Source organism: Drosophila navojoa, chromosome 4 (genome assembly GCF_054131105.1).
Source record: "Drosophila navojoa isolate 15081-1374.11 chromosome 4, UAZ_NAV_1.0, whole genome shotgun sequence".
In the NCBI taxonomy this organism is placed as follows: Eukaryota; Metazoa; Arthropoda; class Insecta; order Diptera; family Drosophilidae; genus Drosophila; species Drosophila navojoa.
The window spans coordinates 14,279,692-14,303,384 of record NC_142892.1 but is presented as its reverse complement, the minus strand read 5'-3'; the positions used below and the strand labels follow the sequence as shown (position 1 = coordinate 14,303,384).

The following is a 23,693-nucleotide window of genomic DNA, read 5'->3' as shown; positions in this document are numbered from 1 at the left end:
CTGTGAAGCAGGTGCATTCGCTCTCTACTTACCCGACTTGGCATCCGCATCGCCGTTGGTCAGCTGCTTCTTCTGCTGCTCCTTATCAGCGGCTGGCTTGCGCACAAAGAAATTGCGCAAACGCTGGCCAAGACCAGGTCGTGGCTTTTGCTCGCCATCTTTGCCAGCGGCCGCTGCTGCAGCATCGCCATTGGCCTCCTTCTCCTCCGCCTGCTCCTTGTCCTTCTCGAGCAGCTCACCCTCGGCGCCATCGCCCTCCGCCTTGGGCTTGTTCTTCATGAAGAAACCAGGCAGCTTCAGGCCACCGATTGGTATTTTCTTCGGCTTCACTTCGCGCTCCTCCTTGCTGATCTTCTTCTCATCGCCATCGGCTCCAGCTCCGTTGGGCTTGCTGCCATTCTCTGCGGGTATGTCAATAATTTCCTCGCCAGCTGGTTTCTCAGCCGGATTGCCCTCTGCCCCTGGCACCGGTGACTTCTTGCCGGCATTGGGCGATGCCGGCTTCGATGTCTGTGGACTGGGCGATTTCTCTTTGGCTTCATCCTTCTTGCTGTCCAGCATTTTGTCCGTCTCCTTGGGCTCCTCCAGCGTTTCCTGTTGCCCCTGCGTCTCAGTCTGTGGCGTTTCCTTCTCCTCTAGCTCACCCATCGTGCAGTGTTTGCTGTTGCTTGGCCTTGTTGTGATTTACTTTAAAGAACTCTATGGGAATTCTGAAAGCAGAGCGAACACAGAGACTGGAGTTAGTTGTTGGTATTTATTATTTATTTTTCGCGTGCTGCCAACCTGGACTTAGTTTGCTTTATATGTTTGATTAACTATGTTAAACTTTGGTGGTAGTTGCTATGCAGCTAAGGATCTAAGATCTATCACGATCGCGTGCTGTTTTGCTTCTAGCTGCCGGACGGAGCGGCGCTTCACATTTATACGAGGGAATTGAAAAAGCCGAGCAGCTGAGCCAAATTGTTAATGCCGGCTGCGCAAGTCCTTTGTGCGCATCTTCTACCTGGTGTAAGGCCTACCTGGAAAAGCGTCTCAGGTAGACGAGGAAATTCGCTTGCATGTCCTGGCTGCCGCATGTCATTTTCTTTTTTTCGGGGCGGGAAGACCGCAAATTTATTAAGCAGCCAGCTGCGCACAAACCAAGCCAAACACACAGGCACAGGCAAACTTCCCTCCCTTGGCATTTTCCCCTGGCCCTGGCTACGTGCGCTTTAACAGTTTTAACACATTTCCCTAAGAATAACGAAGTCGCCTTCTTTAATTAGCGGAAAACTTCGGACGCAACGTTCGCTCAGCAAGCGCGTCCTTGGCCTCAGCAATCATTAAGATCGACGCCGGCTGCGAAATTCCCAGATATTTCTGCCACAGTAGCACGTACCAGATTTCAGTTTTGGCTAATTGACCACAGTGCAAGCGACAGAAGTCATGAGAAAGTCGTTTAGAAAAAACTCAAAGTGACTGTTTTTTATAACGAATGCTTAGCTTAGAATTACATTAGGAATACAAATACAGTTCCAGACTGAAACTCATTAAAAGGGTATTAGCTAGTTATAAAGAAAGTCAAAGTTAATTTCTCTAGACCCTATTTTCACTCTCATTTGTTCTATTCATATCATTAAAGAGCACTTTTTTCCCCATCTGTTGACTGTCAAGACTCTTCCCATTTTGTACTCTCACTAGTTCTATCTATACTCTATCAAACATTTTCTTCCTTATCAACTAGTTACTCTGGCATATTTCGAATATGAATTTGAATATATAGAGCATTCAATTGTGCCCCCTCAGCTGCTGTCTGATAAAGACGCCCGAGCTCAAAGTATTGCCACATACTCAATTTCCGACTCAGTTCAGACGAAGCCTCAACAAATCCTTAACATATTGCACTTACACTAAAAACCATACGCACCACACATTAGTGGAAAATGTTGGAGGGGGAGAAAACGATGCCAAGTCATGAACCCGCCGTTGCATGTAAATCAAACGAAATTCCATTAAAATGTGAACTTAAAGTTCAAATTGTTGCGTGACATAATCTGTGGACATTATCATTATCACAGTTTGGTCAACTGCATGGAAATTGTGCAGCCTAGTGGAAAGGAAAGCAAAGGGGAAAACACAACACAGCAAGCAGCGAATAGAACGTAGCACAATGTTGCGTATCGAAAGTGAAAAAGTGTCACTTGTGCCACAAGAAAATCCAATTGAAGCGGATTTCAAAGCATTAGTCCGCGGAGTAGGAGGAGACGCAGACAGAGGAGTGGGAGGAGCTGGGGCTGTCTGCGTAGCTGCCAAGCTGTTGAATCGCTAACAGAAGCAGGTCAAAGTAATTACGCCGCACTCGAGTTTACTACTTGCATTGAAGCAGACATAGTCGAACTATCTGTATCTGTATCTGAGCGACAGTAGCTGCATCTGTATCTGAGAGAACTGCAGCTATAATACCATATGTATCTATATATGCATCTGTAACTTCAAGTCAATCTGTGCCTCTGTGTCTGCATTCACAGCTGCCTTCTTTTGGCAGCTGTATCTGCATATCCAATTGTATCTGTATCTTTAACTGAATCTGAATTTATAAGATTCTGTATCTGCATCCTGTATTTAAGAAATGTCTCTATCTTTAAGCGCATCTGTAATTGTATCTCTTTCTGTATCAACTGCATATATATCTGTATCTTTATCTCCATCTGTCTGCCCTGCATTTTTATTGCAATTACAAAATGTTGCTGCCAACATTCATCATCATTGTTAATTGGCTGAGAAATGTGTTGAAAGTCTTTGACCAGCCACAGACATGGGGCCAAAGTTGACGCGCCCATTGTCACGCATTTTCCAGTCGGCTGTCCAGTTATCTGTTCATTATATCCGTCTGCCCATATTTGTCTATAAGCGTATATATGTAAGTGGCATGTGGCATGTGGCATATGTGTTGGAGTCTATAATTTGTCTTGCCTCATAAATTAAATCACAATACGAAAGTTGCGTTTGACATGCGATCCGTTTTCCTGTACTATTTTTTTTTCTTTTAGGTTTTCCATTGTTTTTTTTTTTTTTTGTTGGTTTACGCACATGAAAATTGCCGTTAAAACATAAAAGTTTTGTGTCGACAAATGCTGCGAACATATTTTATATTTTTTTAGGGATTCGGCACAGTGGACTCAAAACGCAAATCTTGCACAAAAAATAATAATTTATGAATGCAGAGTAAAAATAAAAAGAGATCATGTTGAACCACTGAATATTTTTTAGGTTTTTATATATTATTTAAGAGATATAAATATGGGAATATTATCTATTTGTTACCTTTTTATATTTAGAAAAAAATTATTTATAAATTATTCAGTTTTCTATATAGTTATAGCTATAGCTTAAAATTCTTATCTACCACTGTGCAGATTGTACTAAAAGGCATGCAACAATAAAGCTACCACACATAAAACTAATCCCACCCCAAGCAGGGAAAATAAAACAGGAAAAAAACAATAAAAACAGGCTAGAACTAACCACGCATTAGCTGAAACCCTAATCAGAAAATACATTTTTAGGCAATGCTTAACATGTCCAAAATACACTTTGAAACGCATAAAAATGCAATTGTTGTGCACACCCAGGAGTGTCGATGGTACAGTGAGAACTCGGACAACTGCCGGCGAAATGTTGTTGACTTAACTGCCGACAAAGGCGCAACCTGTACTACCAAAAGGCAGCCAACCATGAAATAAGGGGCGTGGGCGAGCGAGAGAAGGGACAGGAACTGCGAGTAGTAGAAGGCAGTTAGATTGAAAGCAATCCATTTGCTACTGTTGTTGTTATGATTAGTGTTGACTAACACACGCAAACGCACAGGAAGGTGAGTTGAAGAATTGCTTTTGCCAACTTCTGCCAGTAGATGGCGTGCTTAGGCTGTGGGTGCGGAATGGGAAGGAACTGGAAAGTTGGTAGATTGAAAGCAATCTATTTGTTTGCATTATGATTAGTGCAGACACTCACACACACACACACGCAAAAAATGAATTGAAGAATTGCTGTTGCCTACATCCACCACCAGATGGCGTACCATGTGCGTGTTGACACGCCGTAAACTTAGCGACAGGGTTGTCACACACCACAGGCGGCAGGTAAACAAAGCAAACAAGTTAGAGTAGTCGACAGCGAAATACCCTATGAGCCGCATATCATATTAAGTAGTTTGATTGAATATGAAAATGGGTTAAAATCAATACATTTTTGTATATATATTGTCAGATGTAAACTCCGTTTGGAATATGCACTAGCATGTACATCCATTAGAGTCAATCCAGTCTATATACCCGATTTACACTCGATAGTTATAAAAACTATGTCCATGCAGTTGAAGTGTATTGCGTGTACGCCTTTATGGCCAATTAAACAGGATATTAGATTGGAATTGGAAACAACTGCCGGACAGACGCGGACTGTCCATTAAAAAACATGATTGTGATCGAATTTCAAGCGCTTTAACCCCAAAACGCAATCCGATTGTGTATAAAGTTTTTTGTTTTTGATTATATACGAGGCAAATATGTCTAGACAGCAGCAACAACAATAATAACAACATTTGCGGCAGCAGGAGCAAATGCAATTAACACGCGGCGGCAATTTCCGAGGCGCCGTGCCGTGGGTGAAAAATGTGCAAATGGAGGCAGATTTAGGCGCCACTAACCGAGCTGCAAATTGCAGTGCAACAGTGGGAGGAAGAGCACCAGCAATACAATCAACACCACCAACACCACCACAAAGCAATCAAGTGGCATATTCAACGATACCTGCGGCCAATCATTTTTCAATTTGCGATTCATATTTAAGCGGAGAAATTGCTCTAACGAAGTCAATTTGTCATCCGGACACCGACAAGCGGCTCCGGTGAAGGGTCCAAACGGCCAGTCGGACGGACATGCAGGCCAAGCTGTTGGCCAAGTCTCTCATTTTGGCTAACAAGCTACAAATGCCTGTGGGCGCTTTTGCCGTGTGTATCTGAAAGATACAATTTATTAAAAATAAAAAATAAAAATCAAGCAACGCCCGCCTCGAAATTAACTTTTAATAGCCACCAGCCGCTGTTAGCTATGTTATTGTTGTTCTCGTTCTTAATTTCATGGCCATTAATCAAAACATGCAAAGAAGTGGAAGCAGCAACAGCAGCTCTGCCTGCTAATGAACTTGCCCCATTTGCGAATTGTTTGTGCATAAAGCTCATTCGATTGCACGTGCCGCAGAGGAAGGATGTGCTGCAGGAGCTGCTCACTCAGCCGGGCATGAAATGTAATAAGCCCAATCACTCGATCTTCCCACCAAACAACCCAACCACATTGGCACACGTGCACAGGTCACAATCCCAAGGGGCAGAAGAGCTCTTCAGCAACGAATTGGGCCCAAAGCAACCCATTATCAAGGCGACATTTCCCTAGGGTATGAAAACCCAACGCCAACTTTTATGAATTTATAATTGTGCTCATTTGAGACTTTTCCAAGTTCTTTGTGGAATTGGAAAATTTATGAAGTGTCGATTAGGCAGCTTTGAGTGTGCTAAATAGAGAAAAGTTATTGTTTTCTAATAATAAACTTCATTTCATGAATAATTTATACATATCTCAATTGATGAGAAATGTACCATAGGGTAAATGTAAATTGTTTGTGTCTGTATATAATTTGAGTTTTTTATTTATATAAATTATAGCAAATTTATATTCGAATTTTACAAGTTTATTTATGAAACTATACATATTATTTATATTTATGTTCTTAATAAAAATTCTAGAGGAATATGTATGTATGTATTTTTATTTTTCAAAATATAACATATGTATATATTATTAAGGTTTTTATATTTCTTTTCTTTGTACTGTACTTTAATAAATAAGCCACATCATTAAAACATTGCCTGAGTGATCTTTTCTTACACTTTATATCTAGAATTACCCATTTATATTTCTTGTACAAACTAAAGACTCCAATAAATATATTTCGTTTATCTGAGAGGGGAAAAAACGGATCATTGTACGATTTTATTGCGCACTTCAAGCAAGCAAGATAGCGTTTCGGATTTCCAAGTACAGCTCAGTTGATCTGCCTTTCTCGCTTGCTCTTTTTGTGCTATTTTCTGTTCGTTTCGCTCTCAAGGATGCGTTAGTTGGGTTTTTTATGAACCAGCGATAAGGCATAGATTGAGCCAACGAGATAAGCATAAAAGAAGACGAAGGGCAACAATGCAGGACACTCAAAATGGATGTTTATGAGCGTTGTCTATGTGTGCGTGTCTACGTGTTTGTGAGTCGCGTGTACGTGTGTGTTTTTTGAGTTAGGAGCCCTTGGAAGCAACGTTTATTCTTTATAGCTCGACTTGTTTACTTTGTGTGTCAACAGTTTGGACAGTGAAATTTATGAGTCGTTCCAATGGCTGCCTCATTAGTCAGTGTCAATAGCGAGGAGTCGAGTGGAAAGTGAGATCTGTTGAGATCTGACTGGGCTCGTTGAGGGATTTATTCTATAGGCAATTGAAATTGAAATTGAAATTAAAATGCAACATTTGACCATGAACCCGTGCTAGAGGGACCGATGGGGGTTGGGGTACAGTTGTTGAGTGTTTTATTTATCTAGCATTGGAAAGTGTTGAAAAAGTTGTTTAGTTTTCCATTTTGCCCTTTTCCCTTTCCCTTGGGCCCCACACCCCAGCTCCAACCTCGGCCCCAACTGCCAGCTGAGTGCTATCAAAAAACCTTTTGCCAGTTGAAAACTCTAATTGTTTTTGTTTACATTCGCAGTGAAAGCCGTGCCGCCCTAGCACGCCCCCACCCACCTACTCATTATATAACAGAAAATTTCAATTGAATTTAAAGCAAAGCAACGTAATTTTGTTGTTGCTTTTCATTACGCAGTGAAAATGTGAAAAGCCTCCAGAGTGAAAAACTAATAGCGGCTTTTGTCTTTGAAAGCGGGCAAAACAATCAAATTAACTCGGGTGGAATGGGGTAGGTGCTGGGGGCGGGAGTGGGAACAGTGGAACTGAAACAGTCGCGGCCCAATAAATCTTGAACGCATGAAAATGCAAATGTTGTTTTCCCTTAGCTGTCAGCTTCTTCTTCTCTCTTTTCTTTTGTCAGATTACACGGAGTTTGCTTTGATTTTGATTTTTTAGCCTCTTTTTTTTTTTGTTTTTCCAAATGATTCCCGGAAGTCATTTGGGCGCCTTTACGTATTGTTATTGTTGATGCTGCTGTTGGAGCACAGCTGCCCGGATGAAGATTTCTGAAGTTTTCTTCTTTTTTTTTTTTTTTTTTTTGTTTTAATTGCCAGCAGCGATAAATTTATTATTGAATCATTGTCGACTCGAAGTAGGCTTTAGCTACATCAATTTCAACTTTTGGATATATTTCGTTGGCTTGCATATTAATTAGGTTCCCTATTTTTAGCTGCAGCCGCTAAAGGCAACAATAACTTCAAGCTTCTTTTCATGGGCGAGATTTTAGGCGCTGCCAGATTGACATATGGGAAAAGGGGGGAGCGCAGTTTATGATATGTTCATGATAAATGGCTTGCTAATGGAAAAGGGGGGAAATGCATGGGGTTCCAAACTGTAGTTGTTGTTGTGGTACAGCAATGACACGAGCTATTAGCAGGAATATGTAAAAGCTGCTAACAATATTTATGTATTTCCAAATTGAAATTTTAATTTGAAGATTAACTCTTTCAAAGAGAAATTGAGCTGGAATTTGTATAAAAATATTACACAGCACATAAATAACAATTAACAATAAGCTGAAGAGAAATAAATATATTTTGAAAAACACTGAGATCTTGTCTATTTATGTATAATATGTATAATGTATATAATATTTTCTTGTTTATTTCTTACTTGTTTCGCTTAGGGCAAAATATGTGCAAATGGAAATAATCCGAGTGTGCAGCATACAGCGGGCATATGTATACAGAATCCTTGATGAGCTATCCTGCAGGACACTGTTAGGTGTGTATAACACGCACAGAGGTTTCTGCCTTATTGCAATAAAAATTTTGCACACAAGCGATAATCACGTATTCTTTGTTTTTGCTTTTTCTTTCGTATTTTGTTTTTGTTTTCCACACGTTTTTTATTAGACACGGCTATGGCAATAGGAAAAAAAAGTTGTTATCCTTTACAAAGCCGGTCGTAGTTTTTCTTTTTATTTTATTTTATTTTTTTTTTTGTGTGTTCTTTTGTTGCTGTGAGTGAGCTGGAAAGAAATGCTCGTCGCGTGCGCGTTTCAAAAGCAGCAGAACCGAAAGCGTGCGGCGTCTAGCAGAGCGTGGCTCAAACTGGCGGCCGAAGCAACCAGACGCTGTCAACGGGAGCACACAACTTCAGTCAAACTGGAAATGTATGCGCTCTCTCGCACTCTCTCTCTCTCTCTCTCTCTTTGTTGGCGCTCGCTCACTGGAAGGCAAATGCAGAACAAAACGTTAACTGCCGGCATAGGGGTTGGTCCATGGCACGAAAGCAGCAGGGCGCTCTGCTGCGCTATCTTTTTCTCTCTCCCTCACTCACTCGCTCGCTCAGTCACTCACTTACTCACTCATGCTCATGTTCACTCTCGGCGCCCTGCAGCAGGGATTGTGCATAGCCCGTTGCGAGCAGCAACAACAACATCAACAATTGCGGCACATGGCGACGGCTTCGTTGAGGTTTTCTTCTTCATTTCTCTTGTTTTTTGTTTTATTTTCTTTCTCTGTGTGTTGTACAGTAAATGCAAAATACATTGTATATGTGCTCTGCGCCTCGCACTATTGCGAACGGGGGGTTGAGAGGCAACCGGTTGGCAGTTCATTGGGATTCCGTTTGAGATTCACCTCTAATGGCACAAGTGTTGAGTGTTGCCTACGTAGATGAGCCTGAGGCGCAGTTTGTGCCAGGAAAAACATCTGTCGGGCAAAAATCACGCAATTGATGCGTCACAACAACCGAACCTCGTCCTTCCCTCCACTCGTACAGCTTTAACCCCTTTGTTATTATTTTTATTTTGTATCAAGTCTACCCCTGAGAAAAACTAACTTTCATTTGTAATTTTCCTTGTCTCCTTTTGTTGTTGTTGCTCCTTGCCTTTGCTATTTTTCATGTCAACTGGAAATTGTGATGCGTAGCGAAAGTAATGCTAGAACTGTTTGGGAATTTTAAGTGTGGCTCAGGAAAGGGACCGTTAGCCCTCATACATCTGCTAGCTCCTGCCCACATAGGGGCTTCCCCAACAAATTCAATGAAAATGTGAACAGTTTGCTTGCTACTGAATCAATTAATTTAGGAATTGTTTTGGCAGCAGCTGCACCTCTATGTATGTTAGCGGACCCTAAAAAATAAGTGAAAACTGCCAATGAAATGCGTATTGAGTTACGTATTTCATGACAGCATGACGTATGCCTGTCACGTCGTTTCGGACAGATCCTCAATGGGATCGAGGAAACCCGCCAAATGACGCGACGGGGGCGTTGCCCAACGCGCAAAGGAAGCGGCGCGGTTTGAGGCAACTGCTGCAGCACATGTGGCATGTTGTTGTTGTCATGTGGGTTGTGTGTGTAATTAACAAGTTCATGTTTAATTTAAATGTGGATCAGCTCGCGTGGGTAACAGGAAGTACGACACAAATAGTCTCTGTCTGCCTTATAGGTATACCCAGGCAGACTCTGCTTTCTCCTGCTTTGTCCTTCCCTTTTCGCTTAGCTCGTAATTTAAGACCACAATTTGTCTGCCCCCTTCAATGTAGAAAGAGAGAGAGAGAGAGAGAGAGAGAGTGAGAGAACCCAAAATCCGCTTTATGTTTAAGCACAATTATATGGCTTTTTTGTGTGTCTACGTCCCTGCTTCCAGGCCGTAAGTGAATCCTGGCTGAGCGCCTTGAAGTAGGCCATAAAAAGAGCGTAGCTACAAATACGTTTGATTCGAGGCACGAAAAAACTTTTTGCACAAGCATTGTTGTAAATTTGCGAAACATCATAAAAAACTTAGAACGACAACCGCATGACGTCTGTAGTTTTATGTGTTCCACTCAACCCACTAACCAGACAACCAGCCCCACCATTTGGCAACCACAACCACACACAAATAATTTACTGCATTATTTAGTAAGCTACATGGTCGTGGTACACGGGACACGGACACGGACATGGGCACGGACATGGCCGTTGGCATGGGCAGGAATAAGGGACAGCAAGTGGAGTGGTTTCATAGTTAGAAGTTTGTCTGACTGGAATATGAGACCATTTTAAGTGTGCCTCAGAGCTAAGGTTAAGCACCGCACAGAGAAGGGAACGAAAGGATTTACAAATGAGTCATGAATAAAACAATTTCTAATCAATAACTTCTAGTGACCCTAGGGCTCGCTTTCAGCACATTAGGGTCAATCAGAAGAGGCAGTTGCTTAAGGTTCATTGCCTGGCCAAAGATCGAGTATCTCTGCTATATGGGCACACATGTAAGTACTTGCTACAAAAGATCAACAAGAGACGCACAACAAAAGAGATGCTGAAAAGCAGAAAACGAGCCAAAATGATGCTCGTGAATAGCTCTCACTCGACTCTGTCTTTGGATCTTCGGCTGTGGTAAAGAGACAAACAACAGGCGCGACAAAGACCATTAAAAGTTACTTAAAATTTTACAACAATTGATGTTGCACACACACACACACACACAACGGCAGTGTGTGCTCAAGTGAGTGGAAAGAATCAGAGAAAACAGACAATGGGCCATGCAACAACTGCGAGCAGTTACCTACAGACAGAGTCGCCTCGAAAGTGCGAAAGCAACTTGACAACGGTTAATAATTGACAATCCGTTGCTGCAGCTGCAGCTGCAGCACTCTATACTCTGTACTCTGTTCTCTGGACATGGGACATGCTGATGATGGGGCACTGATGCAGCAGATGCAGCAGCACAGTCGTTGCACTTTTAAAGTGTTGCCCGCACTCGAAAAACACCCACTTGGAGCCCATTTGGTAGGCAGGGGAGCTTCAATTGAGGCAGCGCCAGATTAACACACGAAATTGATGCAAGTTGCAGTTGCAACTGCGGCAGGGGCACGGCCTGACATTGACATGCAGCAACGTTGCTCCTCCACTGTCTGTGTATGTATGTGTGTGTGTGTGTGTGTGTGGGTGGGAGGCAGCAAGCAGATACATTCGCTTTCTCGTTTACTCACTGTCTCTGTTTCAGCATAATATGAAACTTCCTACAATTTGAATGCGTAAATTGTATCTCAAAGATGCGAGCTAAGATGTTGGATTTAATGCGACATAATTGATGCACAAAGCGCGTCCTATTCAGGTTTCATTATGCATGCGCTCGGCTCAACACTGATTTGATTAACAAGCTGTGTGCGTATGTGTTTGTATCTTTCAGATACGACTAGATGGCTCACTGGCTGGGAACCATACACGAGCGATACGGATACACTTACAATTAAAGCTGTAGCTACAGAGATACACACATAAAGATACATGTACAGATAGGGATAACGAGTACAAATACACTTATAGATACAGATACATTTATAGATACAGATAAAGTTATAGATACAGGTAAATTTACAGATGTTGATATATTTATAGAGACAGATGCATTTATACATAGAGATACATTTATAGATACAGATATATTAAGATGCAGATACCTTTAAAGATACAGATACTCTTAAAGACACAGATACATTTATAGATGCAGATACATAAATACAGTTAAAGATACATAAGTATCGAAAACTACTTTCGTTTGCAGTTATACATAGACAGCTGCCGATTTATTGATTTTCTGCTGCTGTTGCTGCAGTTAAATCGTCACTGAGTGACTGCAGATACTTTTTGTATCTGTGTATCTAACCCCGTTTGAGTATGCGTCGGCGGCAATTTCATTTTCAATGGAAGCCCTTCAAAGTTTTGTTTGCTTTATTTTCTACATGACATCGGGCCAACGACAACGACAATTATCCGCTTAGCGTGTTCGGGCCAGTGCAGCAATGGGCAAAGTATCTTTAAGATACAATTGAGTCACAAGTTACTGTTATTGGGCGTCCGAGCGGCTGGCCAACTGGCTGGCTGCCTGACATAATTAAGCGCTTTTCGCCCCAACTGACACCAGGCGGAAAACACATTTTCCAATTTAATGGACGTCGGCTAGAAACAATTGCTTTTTCATCAAGATACACACAGATACTGCGCGGCATGCCGCTGATGATGATCGTAATGACGACGACGACGACGATGATGATGATGATGGTGATGATGATGATGCAGCGCAAAAGAAAATTAAGAGCCAAGCTGCAGACAGAAGTATCTGACGGATTGTCGTTGAGCCGACAGCTGAGCAAGAGGGACAGCCGTAAAAACGATAAATAATTACGAAAAGCAAAAACCCACACAGACCAAATGCAGCGCGTGCTATTGAACTTTCCATGCACAGCAATGAGCACAAAGATACTTTTGTATCTGACAGTTGTTCGAGCTCCTTGTAGATACTTTTGTATCTTTTTCTTTGGCCCGCAGCTGAATTGGACATCTTGCACTTGACAATGTGCCGGAAATTGATTTCTTCTACAGTCCCACAGCAGCACACAGCACAGTCAGCTGCAAAAATTACAATTGTCTCGCCTCATCAGCAAGCGAGCAAAGATTCGATTGCCCCCTTTGGGTATGAATGGTTCATATTACTGCTAATGCAGCTCGCCACTGCTGTGGCTCGATTGCCGACTCCTTCGCGAACTTCGACGCGGGTGGTCGCGTTTAATTAAATTGCCAAATGATGCAACTGCGTGGGTGGCTGAGCCAGAACCAGAACCAGAGCCAGAGCGCCTTTGGCCCTTAGCATACAGCTTCACTGCATGGATTTATTGTGTTTTTCATTAAATATAAATATATATATGTATATATATTCATATATGTATCTGTGAGCGGATGTGCAGTATCGCCTTAACTGTTAAATGCGCCGCTGCAATAACTGGCCCAATAATCGCATTCAAATGCTAATAGCATACGTGCAGCTATAGTAGATATCTATCTAGAGAGCAGCTGCCAAACGCACAGTTCCCAAGCGATCAAGTGCTGAATGTCATTAGCACGTTGTCGCCTCGAGGTCTGGCCAAAGTTGGAAGTTGGAGGTTTGAAGTTGGTGCCGCTGAAGCGTGCGAGAAAAACTAACAAAATGCTGTTGTTGCTGTTGCTGCTGCCCTGCACTTCGTTAACACTTTTCGAATTGGGGGAATACATCCGTAAGTGGACGCTTGATGACCGGAAGCGGCACTGGCTAGGCAACATGTGCGGACTGCCAAGCAAACACCTGAAGCACAGCTCAAAGGGAGCAGCGAAAGATAGAGCGAGAGAGACAGAGATATATATACATATATACATACTCTATGAGCAGTTCAGCTAATGATGGCATTGGCCCAGGCCCAAACCCAGCCCCTGCCAGTGCCAAGCCAGTTTTTGATTGCCTCTCGGGGCAACTCCCACACATAGCGGATGGCGTAAATCGAATGTGAAGGCAAGCTTCGAATGCAGCTGCAATAGCTGAAAATTGTTGCAATTCAAGCGCAAAGCTATCCAAAGTTAACAAGCAAATTGAAGCAGTTGCAACTGGAACGATGCAACATGCAGCAAATGGGCCAGCAACATGCAATTTCCGAATCGCAGATGCAGCGACAGCAACAATAACAATAACAACATCACTGTTTTAAAAATAGCTGCATGTCACCAACAACAACAGCAACAACAACTGCATCGATGTGGCAATGAAGCAGAAAACGCACTGAAACTGCGCCAAAAGACAAAAATAAAAGCAAAACAAAACGAATATACTCCAATCGGTGTCCGACTAGGGGATACCATGAAACCTGCGATGAACTTCAGTTCCAATCATTCTATGTTTCTTAAGCGTATACATACATACATTCATGCGAGTTCCTATTAGATACGTTTACCGAAAACTAATATACCCCGAATTCTCATTTTAAAGGTATAATGGGTATAAAAAATATAAAAAAACAATCGCATCATGCTCTCAAATTGTGCATCACAAGAGGGAGGAGCGCGAAAATCTTCTTTGGTTAGCAGGCGAATGAGAATGCTCTACAAAAGATATCTTATAAATAAAACCAAATTTAAGATAATATAATTAATTAAACAAATAAAAATATTATTAAAAAATTATTTAATATTTTAAAATTTTATGTAAGAGTTAATGTATATATAAAAATTAATAAATAAATAATAAAATAGATAATTATATTAATATAATAATAATATAATTCAAATAAAAATGTATAAAAAAGTAAAAAATTCTATAAAAAATTTCTATTTATAAATTAATATCGAAAATCGCAACTCAAAGAGATAATTCAGTTACCTAAATATATAAAACTTTTGTAATATTATAGTATCTAAATTGTTTAAATAAATGAAGTTTTCCTCAAGCTTCTCAATTTATTGCTAAAGCATATTAATAACATGCTCACAAAATAATAAGAGCAATATATGATATACTCTCGATCAATATGCATCGCAATATCAACAATTAAAGACCCATACCAGATGAAAGTTTCCCCAATACGAAATTGTCTCCAACAGTTGTATTGAGTCGTCGTAGCCCAGTTTAGGTATCGCTCAAGATGCTCGCTTGGGCCGATCGTGACGTTGCGATGACTTTGATAATGCGCCCACCAATTGGCCCAACGGATCGCGGATGGCAGCATATTTTGCGCTGTCAAGCTGACTCAGGCGAGTGACGATTAGAAAGGATGACAAAACAGTAAGTGCAAGAGTGAGATAGCTAGATGGGGACGAAGCAGTGAAACGCATTGAGACAAGGAACAGGGAACAAGGCATGTGCGTGATGCGCATGAGCGGCGCGTCATTGCGCCTTAAATGGGAACAGAAACAGCAGCTCTTGACGTGCGCCCCATTCCCATTCGCAGCAGCAGGAGGCGTGAGGCAGGGGGATCCGGCGGGGAGGTGAGCTGCGGCGGATGCAGTACATTGCAATTTTTAGACATTTTTCATTGTTTTGTGGTATTTTTTAGTTGTTGTTGCTTTGCGAATGCGCAGCGATGCGTTTATTAAGAGAGGCATAAAAAACGAATAGAGGGAGAGAGTAACTCAGAGAGAGATAGAGAGAGAGCGAGACAGCCAGCAATTGCTGTTGGGGGTGCTCTATGGGAACGGACAACGGGCAACGGGCGCAGGGCCAACTGCAATACATTTTCGTTTCTCAGCTAAAATTGTCATTTCCTTTTTTGGCCCAGGCGCATTTTAATCGCGCACTGAAAATCAAAGGCGAAAACTGAACAACAACAAAAGCAATGAGTGCAACTGCAACAGAAGCAGCAGCAGCAACAGCAACAGTCGCGGCTTTTTGGGGACGCAGTTGCAGTTGCAGTTACAGTTGCAATGTCGGGGACTATAACTCTTTGGGGTCTCCCCCCATTTGACATTGCCTTTTGTGAATTATTGAAATTGCGCTGCGATTCCTGCGATTGATCTCTGCCAGCCCAGGAGTGGCGCGACCCGGCTCCAAGTCTGCGTCCCAATCCCAGTCCCAGTCCGAGTGACGCTGCAAGCAATCAATCAATCAACTGCAATAGCCAAGATAACACAGTACGTGCACTCATCGCAGTTGTCTCTGTCGGCTACCGTTTAAAAGGAGCAGAAGCCAGCAGCTCGAAGCAGAGCTCGACTTCATGTCGGGTCACGCGACTTATGAGTGGCTCTGTCTCTATTTCTGGTCACGAACTTGGAACATAATGTTTTTATACGAAATACAAAAAGAGAAAAATGTTCAATTGTTTGCTAAGCGACTCTTGTCAGGCAATGCAATTCCAAAGAAATGTCGATGCTGCTGAGTTATATATGTATGTGAGCCGAGCCACAGCTTGAACAAATGGTAATTGCGCATATTTGAATATTATATATAAGAAGCAAAAGAAGCAAAAGCTGAATGATTATTTATTATTATTATTTTTAATATAGTTCAGATCTCTTACCATGTCCATCGGTTGGAGGAAGACAACAATTTTGTGTTGACTAAAAATAACATTCAGTTTTTGTTGATCTCATTCTCCCTTCTCTTGTCAAAGGAATTCCATGAAATTGAAATGAAAACAAAACGCGTGAGGATGTGAAATCAGCAAACAGCAAATTAGAGGGGGAAACCCAACACGAAAGAGTTGCCCATTTAATTGGCACGCCGGAAAGAAAAGAAATGACGAGAGGAGCGCAGAAGAACTGAGCAGAGCAGAGAGCGAAATAGCTTTAAAAATCTGGGAAATGGAATGGGAATCAACTCAGACAGGGACAGCAGCAGGTTATGGATATGACAGACAACGTAACGAACGTAACGTCATTTAATTCACCGCAGCGGAATGTCAAGTGCCAAGTGCCAAGTGATGGGAAATGGTAAAAGCAACAACAACAACAGAAGAGAGACAAGCAATATCACAATAAAATGGCCAATTATGACAAATTTTCAAATGAATGTTAATGTGCAGAGAGTGGCGAGGGACAGAGACAGACAGAGGGAATGCCGGAGAGAGAGAGAGAGAGAGCGAGGGAGAGAGAGTGAATTATGTGCCACTCAACGTCATCATTAGCACCCGAAAAATGTCAGCAAGCATGTCAAGCTGAACCACTTCAGCTATGCTCCAGCTGCTGCAGCTCCTCCTCCTGCTTCTCCTCCTAATGCCTGTATTTTGTCACACGCTCCAGCTGCTGCTGCCGCTGCTGCTGCTACCCCTCAGCCCACGCCTGCACAGGTTCCACTTGATGTGGCCAGCTTTAATGATGCTTAATTGCCAGAGCGGGAGTTGCGCTAACCCTACGAGAAACCAGGAAAAATCCAATCTCAGCTAAAGCATTTAGCCTACATTGAAGTAAATTTCAAGTTCAGATTGTGGGTCAGCTGGAAGTCAATTTGCCTCGATCCTGCCATTATCAGCAATTACCCAGCCAACAGTTTTCACGACTTTTTCGTGTAGCCAAACTGAAGTACTACCGGCCTCTCTCCCTCTCTTACCATATAGCTCTCTCTCTCTCTTCTTCTACAAGTGCAACAAATTTATTTGCCCGTACCAAAACGAACATTAACAATTTTTCTAGCTACTAATCTTTGCATCTATTCCTGGCTCTGACTCTGACTCTGGCATTGGCTCTGGGTTTGGCATTGGCTTTGGCTAATGCCTCGGCTGCCAGTTGGCGGTGCGGCTCATAATTCACCCACCAATAACCGACGGTCATGTTCCAGGGGCGAAATCTGATCGGGCCGGACTTTCCATTAGGATAAATTGCTGGCAAAATTGCGAATGCTAAAAGTGTGCAATGTATAAAAATGTCAAAGATCGGATCGCGGTGGGGAATGCTGGCGACTCTCTTCTGCTCACTCGAGATTAATGATCGTGCGCTGCCCCGGAGAGAGGATCATTGCGCTACAGTTAGGTAGCCCACTCTAATGACGTCATTATGAGCTAGCACAGCACGTGCTCCACTCTAGTGGCAAGTCGCTGGCGGCTAGTGGGTAGTGGCAAGTGGCAAGTGGCAAGCGGAAAGAGGCAAGAGGCAAGTAGCGTGTGGCAAATGATGGCAAATAAAAATTCAAATTCAAATTTAAATTCAAATTCAGGCCCAGCTGCGGCTGAGCGGGTGTCAGATTTCATGAATATGCAAATTAGAGTCAGACCAAAGAAAACCCATCATGATATATGGGCAGGAGTCACAGCGAGGGAATCGGGAACCGGGAAGCGGGAAACGAGTATAAAGAGAGAGAGAGAGAGAGAGAGAGAGAGAGAGAGAGAGAGAGAGAGAGAGAAAGAGAGAGAGAGAGACAACGCTTGAATTTGTATATACATACATATATTGCGTATGCAGATTTTGACGCTATACTTTTTATATATACCCTGTAAGAAACTGCAACTGATTCCTTAGTATGTCGAAAGCTCTTTAAGTTAAGAAAAACTTAATTCACTTTCCATAAACACTCCTCAAATAACAGAAAAGATCAAGAAGCTTATTTGGGATTCGGCAGCTCTTATCCTATCAGATTTTGCAAGTACAGGGTATTTATTGGTTTAGTAAGTTGACTGACTCTTTTGAGTTCTATTACCGAGCTGTTTATTATAAGATACGTTGAGGCAAAAAAAAAAAAAGCTGAGCTGCGCATATTTTTCAAATGGCACTTGGCAAAATAAAAATTATGATTTATTATGCTTGCATTAATTATGTCTATGTATTTTCTTGCTCTTAAGCTTGGGATAAACACAAATTTTATAATATGCGACAAGAATAATATTAGTAAGTGTGGTATAGGCTGAAGCCTAATATCCAATAATTTTTTTGACTTTCAGCACTTAAAACATAAAGAAGGCATTACAGCTCAAGTTGAACTCTGATTGACATCACATGGAGCCGTCTGATTATATAGAAAAACAGGATTAAAACATTTGACATGCCTGCACAACAACAACAACAACTACTATTCGCTCCGGAATATAATACTCTTATGGCAGTTGGTGGATAATTTCTTTGCGCTTGGCTTTTAATTGCAATCATGGTCTTGGCCATGGTCAGATACCTGTAGAGTTGGCATCTGGTATTTTGGTATTTCAATTATAACATTCGCTGCGATATACCTAATTGATTGACTCTGTACCAATGCTGATGCTGTTGCTGGCAGAGGTGCTGATAATATTTATACCACGTCCCAACCAGGCCCAACCAGCTATTTAATTGCATTTTCCACAACAACAACAACAACTGCAGCAGCAACATCATCAGCAAGAACTGCAACAGCAATAACAATGGAGCAACTTCAATGTTGCAGGCCGTGCACGTTTTCCAGTCTGGTCATTACATAAACCATAAGCAGCAGCAGCAGCAGCAGCAGGAGTAGTGGGTAAGTGTGTGAGACAGGGAGAGAGATAGAGATGGAGCAGCTGCTCCACTGCGCCTTAATCCAATCTCTTGCGCTCTGCTCTATTCGCTGTGTTCCATTTTCACAGTTTGCTTTTCTAAATTATCAGCGGGCAACGGTAAATGCGCTTCCAGCCAGAGAGCACTTCGGCAATATCTTCTTAGCCTGTGGCAATTCCCTCGTCCAAACAAGTGCAACGTGGCACATTTTCTGAACTCTCACGATTTTCACCCCAAAGGCCGGGGGCGGGGGCGGTACTGGGGGTTAAAACCCGCTAGGTAACTTTTTAATGTGAAGGATTATCCACAACCACAACAACATCACCAACAACAGCAAGAACAACATCACCACAAACAACAACAACTACAAGAAGAACTGCATCCATCAACTGGAGCGCCCTTACTTTGCTTTCGTAGTTGTCAACAAAACTTTCAACTAGGAAGCAAAGCGCAAATGGCAAGACGAGCAAAGAAAAGGCATCAAACTACACCGAAGACTGAAATACACTTGCAGCCAAAGGATTGTGAAAGTAGATTGCGAGCTGTATGTATATGTGATGTGTTGAGTAAATTGTAAAAGATGCTAGAGGTTAGATGCAAGCACATACAGCTGATAGTGAATAGAGAGTAAAATATAGACGAAAGAATTTGCATATAACTAGACATACAAAAAGACTCTAGTGAACGAGTCTATTCTATTACAGCATCAGCAGCATTTTCGTCTATGCCTTGCCTAAATTCATAACTAAATCATATTACCCACAGCTTGTGCACGAAAAAAAAAAAGGTAAAACGTAGCGAAACTCTCAACAGGCAGCGCCAGTTGAATGAACTCGGCAAGAGCTGATGCTGATGCTGAAGCTTCCAGCTGCTGCCTTGCGGTGCCAGTGTTGAAAAGTGGTTCACTATATATATATATTTTGTGTTTTTTGTTGCAGGCCTGGCCCACAGGTAATGATGATGTTGTTGTAGTTGTTGCTGCTGTTGTTGTTGCCAGCTCCCTGTGAAAGGAAGCGCAGACGCGCAAAACGGGGCCACAGCGACACAGGGCCAGACACAGAGACAGGAAACGAGGCACAATAGACAACATGGTGCATGCAACAAGAGGCAGCAGGCAGCAGGCCTTAATCCACAATCAATAGAAGCAACAACGCTCAACAGAGCGCAAATAATATACCAAGAAAGCTGCAGATTTGCGATCGAAATTGATAGAGACGTGGTGTTCAGGCCGCAGCTGAAGCCACTTGGGGGCAGCAGCAGCCACATGAAGCAACCGAACACATGCCGCCAGAGTAGCAGCAGTAGCCGCAGTAGCCGACTGGCCGACTAGCTGACTAGCAAACTCAGCCGTCAATATTCAGCATAGGAGCGCCCATTTGTAACTCAATGGCGTGTAAAATAGCTGCAGGCCAGCAACCAGCCACCGGACGAACTGGACTGAACGGACATATAAACATTGTGTAGCAGCAGAAGCAGCAACAGCAACAGAGGCAGCAACAGAAGCGGCAGTTCGCAGTTTACGCTCTATAGAGCTGAGCAATTGAATGTGATTTGCATGATGTATTCGAAGATCCCTGATCGGCGGCTGTGTCAGTGTTGAGCAGTGCTCAAAGCTGGCAATATACGTGATTATATTAGCGTGTCAATATGGAAGACTAAGAATTAAGAAATTTCTATAAAAGGAATTGCGAAATGCTTATAAGCAAATCACATTGCAATACGATATTTAGTCTTTTATACATAACTCAATTGGATTGTTCTTTAGTGTTGATTGATATAAGTTTCTTTTTCTAATAAGTCTCTAATAGGCTTTCATCTCTAATCTAATCAGTTATTACAAATGGTTAACGAAGAGTATCAAGTGTTGTAAAATACATACTTCACTATTCAAGTGATGATAATTCCTTACACTGTGACTCAATCGCACATCTCTCATAGCTGATCTCAAGTGTGATCGAGTGGATACTGTTGCAGTAGCAGCTGCTGTTCGATCTACAGATCTACTTCAACTGCTCCTGCTGCTGCTCCTACTGCCATGATGACGATAATTAAGATAATGATGATGATGATGATTATGATGTACTTTGCTGTTTCAGTGTGCTAAAATTTAATAAGTGCAGAAATAATCGCTTGCTCTATGCAAGCTTCAAATGAATGTGCTTTTTGCCTATTGTTGTTGCCATTGCTGCTGCTGCTGTTGTTGTAGCTGCATTCGCTGTACAGAGTTCAACGAACTGTTAATTTCAGCTGTTGTATGCAGCGTGTGTGAGTATAATTCACAGCAAAATTATGTTGCAAATTGGAGTCACAAATAAAAGAAAACAAGTATGAAAGCCACTCTCAGGTAGTACTGACTGCATAATACTCGCTAATGAGAAAACTCCTTAATATATGGCAACAACTTTATAGAATGAGCGATAGAAGAGACGAAGTTTATGTGGAAGTATCAAGCCCAGCTAGATAGTCATCTGCAAGAGAGACATTTCATGCAGCCAATCTACCTACTTTCACAAACGTGAGCGAGTATAAAAAGAAAACCAGTTGATGTTAAAGCTAACATTCATTGCCCCCCTTCGTGGTTCTGCTGCCTGTCTCTGCTAGAAGCGCGCGTTAAATAATTTTTTATGACACGAAGTGTTCTTGTCGTGGTTGTTGTCGCCGCATTTGTTGCTCTCTCTCATATAATTAAATAATATTAAGTTGAGTTGACAAAGTGACACGCGAGCTGCGCTGGTCAATTCATGCAACAGGAAAAGAGGCCGACTATAGTTGAGATATCATATACATATACAAATGTTATAAATAGTAACCGACTATATGACTGTGCAGCAAATTAACTTACATGTGCACTTGACATCGCAGCCCATTTGAACTGGGCTGGCATAATTTGCTTGGCTTTTGCGTGCAGCTCGAAAAGAGTTCAAAACCAATTTAGATGATGACTTTAAAAATTCCGTTATCCCTATCATCACATAAGCCATATCAGCAGTGCATTCATTTAGGATCCCTTTCAATATGTTATGTTGTATAACGAAAGCAATACAATTGAAATATCATCGAAAACAAATTGTCTGCACATTATAAACGCATAAAACTTCATTAAGTTTGACTCTTCAAAAACAATTAACTTGTAATGCAACGGAGATGGAGTGCAGAGATATGAAAAGGCGTACAGCCGAGCCATATTGACTGGAGAGAGTGAGCTGGAGACCTAGAGAACCGTAGAGCTGGAGAGCTCGTTGCGCCGCTTGAGTGCATCCACTTCCAACTGCAATGAATTGCAATGATAGAGCCAGTCGGCATAAAAAAACAGTAAACAAAAAAAAAACAATGTAGAAACGAATACAACGAAAAACAAAAACACAATAAAATATTGTACAACAATGAATCGGACAGCGAGTCTGTCTGTCCGTTTTCCAGCTCTGTTGAAAGTTAACCCAACGCTGACTCTGACTCCGACTCCAGCTCCAGCTTTAGCTCTAGCTCCAGTGGGGGGTTACCAAAGTGCGCATGAAATTTGATTCTCGGAAGAGTTCATTTGCTGTTGCTGCTTTACTAGGAAAGTTGCCAGGTAATGAAATTTACTGCCAGCTATGCTGTAGCTAACTTCATTAAATTACAAACAACCGCTACATAGTTGTTGCACATAGCCAGGCCAGGGTTGCCAAGGGTTACTCCAAAAAGATCTAACAGCGCGACTAGAGACCGCCCACCAAGCCCAGCTGTAACAGCACTTTGGGGAGTTGTGACTTATGCAAGCAACAAACAGCAAAGAGCAAAAAAAGAAAATGCAGCCCATTAGACTGCAATAACATTCAGAACACTCTATAATGGCCGAGTGCCCAATAAAAAGGGGCGGCCGAAATTGTAAATTTGATTTTGACAAACATTTTTCACTGCCAAGTTTTCTTTTTTGTTTGTTGTTTTTGATGCTTCTGCGACATCGCATTGAGCTGTTATTGTCGTTGTCAACGGCATTGTCATTGCATCCCCGTGGGAGCAGCGGGCGCCCAAATTGCCAAACCCTGATCAGCTCCGCACATGTTGTTGGCCAAGCATTGTGGCCTTTCTTTACATCGAATCGAATACAAAGCGCAAAATGCTTGCCTTTTGTTTTTGTTGTTGCTGTGAGGATAATAATGCATTTGCTTTTACTGCTACCCATGGAAGCGTGAAGTAAGACAGAAGCCCTTCCAACTGGGGTGTGCACAATTGTTTGTGTTATCCCCTCACCCGCCATCCCCCCGCACAGACTGGCGTTCTTGTTTTAGCACAGAAGCTATGTAGCGGGAGTAAGTAGATATATTGGCAACGAGAGTGTGCCTTTTGTTTGCCAATTCAATTGATGCAGCAGCCTTCACTTTTGCTTTGTATCCAATTGTAAACAGATTTGATTTGCCGATTTAATAAAACAATAAATAACAATGTTCTGACGCAATAGCTGAATTTTGCAAGGCATCGATACTTATGCTATTATCGATAACGTCAATTGGCTGTTTGTTGACTTACCAACACTGCTCAAAACTGATCTTGCTTTGCTATGATATCCTCTTTTCATTCGCACACCAATACACTCACTTTTATTAACACATTCACAATGCCATTTAGTATTAACGAATAATAATTTTTGATTAAAGCTGCAATGCACAATACGTTTTTATGTGTTATGTTATTTTAATTTCAGCAATTTCAATGCAACACAATTGAATAACGCACTTGCTTCGCGACGCGAAACAAAAACTGAACTTGCAACGATGCCAACCACA

At 42.0% G+C, this 23,693-nt stretch overlaps 1 protein-coding gene across 3 annotated transcripts in view; it reads right to left on the bottom strand.

Annotated features, from left to right (window-relative positions):
* Nrt (Neurotactin) overlaps window positions 1–23,693 on the bottom strand; it is a 26,965-nt gene extending 3,272 nt beyond the window's left edge. Inside the window, exons 1-2 of one of the 3 annotated variants that reach the window (XM_089259312.1) lie at window positions 23,437–23,693; window positions 33–710 (exon numbers count right to left, since the gene is read on the bottom strand). In XM_089259312.1, coding sequence (XP_089115438.1) covers window positions 33–648 — 616 coding nt within the window. In that variant the 5' untranslated portion in view covers window positions 649–710; window positions 23,437–23,693. Of the gene's footprint in view, window positions 1–32; window positions 711–783; window positions 936–7,873; window positions 8,334–23,436 lie in introns of those variants that run through there. The other 2 variants (XM_018100078.3, XM_089259311.1) reach the window with 2 other exon arrangements.